This window comes from Electrophorus electricus, chromosome 2 (genome assembly GCF_013358815.1).
Source record: "Electrophorus electricus isolate fEleEle1 chromosome 2, fEleEle1.pri, whole genome shotgun sequence".
In the NCBI taxonomy this organism is placed as follows: Eukaryota; Metazoa; Chordata; class Actinopteri; order Gymnotiformes; family Gymnotidae; genus Electrophorus; species Electrophorus electricus.
In genome coordinates this window covers 12,386,726-12,394,007 of record NC_049536.1, presented here as the reverse complement: position 1 = coordinate 12,394,007, position 7,282 = coordinate 12,386,726, and the positions used below count along the sequence as shown (strand labels likewise).

Below are 7,282 nucleotides of genomic sequence, written 5' to 3'. Positions count from 1 at the left end.
TCTGTATAGAAAAAAAATTAATTGGACTCTATGGAGAGTGACTGAAACTGGGTTTCATCTCATGAAGAGGAGAAGAAGAGGTCACATCGTTTGTCAACGTGCCATTGTACAGATGCCTGGGCAGTGCTGTGGCTACGTGACCATATGTGCTGCCATGTTCTAAACTGCCATGTGAATTTAGGGCTATACGACACTGATTGTCTTATGACATTTCTGGAGGGTCTACATGGGATGCCTTACTCGGATATGAGTGGGCAGGGCATCCTGTCTATGTTGTAATTTGTGACAATGTGAACTTTCACCGAGGTACAAGAATTTGTGGTTTACCAATAACCCACATTTTGTAAATGTGTGCCTCCCACCAAACTCTCCCTTCCTTAATCCTACTGAAGAATTTTTTTCAGCATAGCAGCGGAAGCTGTATGATTGAAAGGTTAATGAGTGAACCCCTTATATTCAACAAAATCTCAAGTCAATGGATGCACCATGTGAGCATAGGAGTGGAATCTATTCAGTGCTGGTTTCAGCATGCTAAAGGATTCTTTGCCTGTTGCCTAGCGAGGGAGAGGATTGTCTGTGATGTAGATGAAGTCCTCTGGCCTGATCCAGCCGACAGGCATGATGCTGAAGCAGAATGAATGATTGACACATTGCCTACTGTAATCGTATAGTGCTTTTTGCTGCAGATTTTCTTTACGCATGTTTTGATAACTGAAGGAACATGTAAGGGAGGAGGAGGAAAAGGAGGAGCACTGCCAGAATCCTACAAAATGACCTCCAGAAGACTACTGGCGTGCATGTTTCTGACCAAACTGTCAGAAACAATCTCCATGTGGGTGGTATGAGGGCCTGACGTCCTCTAGGGAGACTTGTGCTCACAGCCCAGCATGCAGCTTGGTTGGCGTTCACCAGAGACCAGAATTGGTGCCTTTTCTTGGTTCACACTGTGTGACAGACATGAGTCTTGAGACACTGTGGTGAACATTATGCTGCCTGCAACACCATACAGCACAACTAGTTTGATGGGTCAGTGATGGTCTTGGGAGGCATATCCTTGGAGGGTCATACCAACCTCCACCTTAGTCAACAGTACTCCATCTGCTGTTAAATAACTGGGTGAAATCCTCAGGGCCCCTGTCAGACCTTACACTGGTGGAGAGGACGCAGCTAGAGCAGAACATATAGGCAGTTCCTATATGACAAAGGCACTGATGCCATTGATTGTCCTCATGTTCCCCAGACCGGAATCCAATTGAGGACCTCTGGGACATTTTATATCAGTGCATCCAGAAGCTCACTGATGCCCTGATCTAGGACTGGGAAGAGATGTCCCAGAACACCATCCGCTGACTCATCAGAAGCATGCCAAGATATTGTCAGGAACATTGGGGCCATACACACTGAATCAAATTAGGAGTTGTGATGATCACCAAACTGAATCAGCCTTTGATTTTGGTCTGATTTCAAATCCAGCACTTGACAGGTTGATTTTGGCATCAATAGAACATTGTTACATCATATTCTTCCCAATGAAGTACACAATTTATATCAGCCAAGATTTTCAACTTGAATCTTTCATTCATTGAAATCTGATGTGTGATTTATTTGAGTGTGTCCCCCCCCCCAGTGTACCCATGTATGCAGGTCACGCTTACAATGGAAGAAATTTAATTATCCCATAAGATGAAGTTTCTTGCTACTAATTCAAAACTTATTTTCCTATGGTTTGTAACTTGTATTCCTAGAAGAGCTCCAACTCTTCAGTGGATTTTTTATGTTTAAGGTTTGACAGAGGACCAAACATTACATTTAAGTTCAAATAAATCTTCATTTGGCACAAAAATGTCTTACAATGACCAGAACTGGATTGTTAACTCTGTACTGTTGACTTAACATTCAGCACCCTAAATTAAGATGACCTGATGCAAAGGTTTCCACATCTTGTGCTTTTTAAAATAATTTGAAGCCGGTACATCCATATTTGCCCCCAAAAACAGTCAGACAAGGCTGCAGTTTTTGTTCTTTTTTTTTAATTCCCCAGTAAACTGAACAGCATAAACATACAATTTAGAAGAATGTGTTTGGTCTCCTGGTGGTGAATCGGGGCTTGTGCTGCTTGCGCAGAACCCTGTGGGGCAGGGGGAACTTGATCTTGGAGTCCTGTTAGACAGAGACAAGGACCATCGTTAACTAAGGGTCATGTTCTTTAAAAAAAAAAAAAAAAAAAAAGCCACTCAGACTTCACGTTGGTATGTTGCCAATTGTTAAAGCCGCCAGATTGTAAGATGGTAGACTTGATCTGGAAGAGGAATTTGGCCATTTTTTTCTTACAGGTTTTAAACTGAAGCTGGTCACAGCACCAGTCCAGTGAGAGACCTGCTGACTAGTGCATCTAACCCACGCGCTCCACACTGACATGTTAAAAACTGCTGTAACATGTTCACTAACAACTTCTGTATCAGCACCAAGCCCAGGGCCCATCTTGAGGCAAAACACAGTAAGCATTTCGGTAGAAGGGAAAGAACAAACACTTACATGGAACTGCTTGATAGCAGGTCTGCGGCATTTGTTGGCTGGGATCACCTGCACCTTCATGATCTGAATGGCATGTGCACGGGCACGGTGACGAGCACCCATGTCCCGGTCTGAACACAGTTAAGCAGAAGGAAAACTTAAGAGCAGAGAACATGACAACATGATAATTTAATGTTAAGCTATTACTAAGCCCCAACAAAATCGGTCATCCAAGAATTCACATGGATCTAGACTCCCAATTAAAGAATAGCTTCCTGTTGGTGTTGAAGTTAGACATTCATGAAAAAAATGGCATTTTGATATGTTGAACCTTGAATTCACTTTCACTAGCACAACACAGCTTATGAAAGGCGACAAGGTCCTTGAGTTTTCCTGTGCGCACACATAGCAAGAACATTATACATGGAAAATAATGAACTTTGGGTTTGTGTGCCATGTTTGGGAAAATAGTGTTATCTAATTTCCTATGAAGTGTCATCTCAGCATGCAAGCCCTGCGATGTCACTGCCATGTGCTGCCCTGGCCGGCAGAACTTACAGCACTGGGTGACTGCTCCAGAGGTGGTCAGGTCTCTGTACTCGCGGTACATGTTGTGCGTGCCACTGCGGGAGTCGTAACGCAGCCAGATGCCAAAGTTCTTCACCTTCAGGGGACTCTTCTCATGAACCTGTACAGGACAAGAGGGAGGCCTACAGCTAAACAAACCACTTAGGAATGACAGTTCCACAAAATTAGTTGAACTTCTATAATGATCAGTTTATTGCTATCTGCAAGGGACAACAAAGGGGCCCCATCTGGTTAAAATAATCCCTGTTAGAGAACAGGTATCAACACTTCACGGCCTAGTGTCAAGAAAAAAAACAGTTAATCTTTTCAACAAGGTCATTAAAGTCACTATCCATTAAAGCATTTAATCCGGTCTGTAGTCAACCACCCAAAAAAAAAAAAAAAGCTGTAAACTTGTGGTCCTCCAGGCCTTGAGCTCCAACATCTTTGCAGCAAGATCAATCAGGTTGTGCTCTTACCAGGCCACAGTACACAGTCTCTCCAGAAGCCTTCTTCATCTTCCTCAGCTGGGAGACAAAGTACCAGAAGCGAGACTTGGCCACCACATGGTTTGGGGCAAAGATCCTCATGCGATACAGAGGAGGAGTCGGATTCTTGGCAGAGGGCAACAGACGCCCCACAACTTTGTACTCCCTAAGCTGGAAGGAAACAAAACATCAACCTGTTATTTATTTCAGACTTGAATTACACCAATGCCAAGAAACATCAAAACACCAGTTCAGTTACAAACTAGATATGCTGCGTGAGCGTTTTATTTGCAACTCAATATTGTAACTGAATGTCTCCTGCAAAACAGCTTACTCCAAAGGCATCAACACTAGCCAATTCTGTCACAAACGTACAACTTTGTCATACATTGCTTTCTGCATGTTCTACACCAGCTACTACCAATCTTCAGTTTTACAGAGAAGCTCGTAATGGATTGGAGCATCTACGATGGGTTTTAGTTACTACGGCGCCGCACCCGCTAGATTTTTACCTCAACTTCGAAATTTTACTCAAAAACGTTGCTTTATTGATTTTAATAGATTCAACTCGACGTGAACACAGAGGCACTACCACGTCTTGGTGTGCAATATTATATTGGCAATAAGATGCAGACAATGTTAACAGAGCTAATTGTGTTTTCTAGTTAGCCATTTATCTAGGTAGCTAATTCACCACTAGCACGCACGCACAAGACCATACTCGGATAAAGTTTGCTTTGGAACGAGGGTGATCTTGTGCAGTTATTTTTTGCAGTCCTCAGCGATGGATATTATGGTTTGGTGAACAGATAGTAAATATATTCACTTAATACACTGACAACACCGCATGGTTTCCGAACGCATTGTCGGACGCCATGTTGGACCCCCAACTCCCGTATTAAAGCAGGACGTATACAACATTCATATATCAAATGCGCAGAATGTAAAGGACAGTCGTAGCCTTACTGTGTTATGCTGTATTACAGCACTTAAACCAGAGACTACAATGAAAATCAGTTGCTTAAAAGTGACAATTACGTACTGTGCCAGACGCCTTCATGGTGTCTCGCTGACTGCCACTGTGCAAAAGGAAGTCGCGAGGGAGCGGACACTACGTCAAGCCGCTCTTCTTCTTCTCCTGCTTCACAATTACAAACTTAATGCGTATGTGCGCCGCCTACCGTTTACAATATAGGAATTGCGTATGCTGAATTATGCTTCTGGTATACATCTGCACTCCAGGGAAGCGAAGCACAAAATATTTGTGTTATGTTGCTGCTGCACATAGCTTGCGATGTAAATGTCACTTGCGCGAAAAAAGGCCAATGGGTAATAAATCAGGCACCGAAATCAGCGCCATGACATATCTGATCACGTGACAGGCACGTTCGCGGAGTCAGTTCAAGATGTCTCCAATCGCGGAAAGGCACTTCAGTTCATTGCAGCTCTTATTAAAGGTATGGATCCAGCTAACTTTTAAAAGGGGTTTATTTTTATTTCAAAATTAGTTATTGGAAGTTACATTTTAGATATTCGTTGCATTGGTGTTTTTTTTTTCCACAGCACGGAGTTAAATTGCATTGACAACACTACTGTGATAACTGCAAATACTTGAATACCTAGTTTATTTTGTAATTTTATGCCAATCGATTTGCTTTACATTCGCCTGAGTCTTAGTATATTGTGGATTTCTGGATTAAGGAAACTAAGAACCATGCCACTATTTGAGATTCTTTCTTTACTGTTTCAGGAACATAAGATGCTACCCATTTCCAGATTTGATTTACCTTTTGCATAAATTACTTATTTTAGGCCCCATCCAAAGACGTAGTACGACAGCTGTGTACTGACAGTTTCCCGTTGAAGACACACAAGTCGCGGGCTCTGGTGGACGGCACCGTGCGGCTCCTGTCTGTGTCCAGTGATCAAGCGTCGCAGGTGAGCCTGTGGGCTGAATGGGCGCCGGTAGTTTTACGATAATCTTCATCGGTTAGCATCAAAGGCGTTTAATTGCAAGTCTTTCTTTTTCAGTTGCTGACAGCTTTTCACCTACTCTCGCATCACGTCGTGTTCCACAACTTAACAACGCCAGAACAAATCCTGGCCATTTTCCCAGATACTTTCCACTCAAACCTCAAAAATCTCATCACCAAGATCCTGCTGGAGCAAAGGTTTTTATAGTCATTGTAGAATGAACATAATCCTTCAAAGTCAGGTTATTTCTGTATCTTCTCTCAGTTTCTCAATTTTTTTTCAGTGTGATCTGGAGAAATGAAGCCTTGGCCAATCAGAGTGCGTACTGGGTGTGTGACTAGTTGTTTGGTTGTGATTATTAGAGCATGCAACTCCAACAGTTTTCCTGTGTTTGTGCTGTAGTCTCTTTGCCACAGCTTGTAGATATGGAGTGGAGAGTGGACATAAAGACATGTTCAGACTCTGTGAGTCGCATGGCTGTGCCTACCTGTATTTTGAGCATGAAGGTATGGTGGAGTAGACAGCAATCAGTTCTACAGTAGTACATTTTACATTAGCTCTGCAGACAGAAGAGGTATTTATTCTGTCTTTTGTGTATTTGCATGGATGTTTCAGATCCAGGACTCACCTCATATCAACAGCAGTCCATGTGAGTCTTCAGTTACTGTGGAATTGAGCAAAGAAACCATGGACACCATGCTGGACGGCCTGGGCCGTGTCAGGGATCAGCTTTCCGCTGTAGCTGGAAGATAGTTTGGATCGGCTTCACACTAGAGATACACACCCATACCCAATCTTCAGTTTAGCTACTAATTACCAGTGTCACTCACTACTCCCTGATCTCATATTTCCAGTCCTCATACAAATAGGTTGGAAGACTTTGCATCATTTCTGGACTGTCAGCTACACAGCACCATTGGGCAGGCCAAGTGCTCGGAAATGCAGTTAGGACCACCTGGAATTGCTAATAACTGGCTGATGTGTTGTATAAGAGAATAACCCAGCTAGCATTCTTGCCTTTGCAGTAGGAACCTACTGCAAGGTCTTCACAGGTGCCCTAACTGACATTCAAACAGGTTAATGAAAATAATGGTGTGTCTTTCAATTTCTAAAGGTTTTGTTTTTCTCCAAAAGAATGCGCTTTACAATTTAGAAAATGCATTAGTTTGCAAACTAACCTTCAGAATACGCATAATGTTGTTACTTTATGTAAAAATAACAGCACTGTAAAATAAAAAAAACAAAACTGATTCATTAAATGTGATTTTTTTTTTTAAATCAAGCTTTTTAGAGAATAATCAGAATAATGAAGTAGATTAGTAGAGAAAAGGGGTATTTTAGTTTTAAAAGTATTTGTAGGCAAGTATTTAAAAGCCTGTAATTGGATTCGATAGGGACTGGAGAGGTTTGGTAAAATAAGTAACGGCTTGAACTATGGAACTTTCAGCTGTTTCCAAGCTGTGTTCTATACTGTGTCTAGTGTTTGGCCTTGGATCTCGGCAACAATATGGGAGGAACACTTAAAACAAGACAGTTTTGGCACAGCGTACGTGCTATTAGTCAACTATGTGAAGGTTCGAAGCATTCCATTCCAATAGAGGGCTTGTATCCTCCCACACGGCAGTTGGTGACTTCTGTTTCAATACATTATTCACTACCCCAAATGTGTGGACCACCCCTCTCTCCCCTGCTTAGGTTTTCATATAAGCCCTCCCATTGTTTATTTATCTCCAGTCTGT

General features: G+C 42.3%; 2 protein-coding genes and 1 non-coding gene across 3 annotated transcripts; 1 reads left to right on the top strand and 2 right to left on the bottom strand.

Annotated features, from left to right (window-relative positions):
• Window positions 1–2,010: 2,010 nt before the first annotated feature.
• Window positions 2,011–4,720, bottom strand: rpl18a (ribosomal protein L18a). The gene is made up of 5 exons (XM_027004072.2): window positions 4,612–4,720; window positions 3,561–3,740; window positions 3,073–3,202; window positions 2,536–2,645; window positions 2,011–2,160 (listed from the first exon to the last, which is right to left on the bottom strand). Exons 1-5 carry the CDS (start codon window positions 4,627–4,629, stop codon window positions 2,068–2,070), a joined length of 531 nt encoding a protein of 176 aa, XP_026859873.1. The 5' UTR covers window positions 4,630–4,720; the 3' UTR covers window positions 2,011–2,067.
• Window positions 2,835–2,971, bottom strand: LOC113573678. Its single transcript, XR_003410229.1, has one exon. It is a non-coding gene; the product is annotated as a small nucleolar RNA SNORA68 (small nucleolar RNA).
• A 217-nt stretch (window positions 4,721–4,937) lies between the features above and the next one.
• On the top strand, window positions 4,938–6,793 carry commd9 (COMM domain containing 9). The gene is made up of 6 exons (XM_027004071.2): window positions 4,938–5,026; window positions 5,382–5,507; window positions 5,601–5,740; window positions 5,827–5,861; window positions 5,946–6,049; window positions 6,159–6,793. Exons 1-6 carry the CDS (start codon window positions 4,976–4,978, stop codon window positions 6,294–6,296), a joined length of 594 nt encoding a protein of 197 aa, XP_026859872.2. The 5' UTR covers window positions 4,938–4,975; the 3' UTR covers window positions 6,297–6,793.
• Window positions 6,794–7,282: the final 489 nt, after the last annotated feature.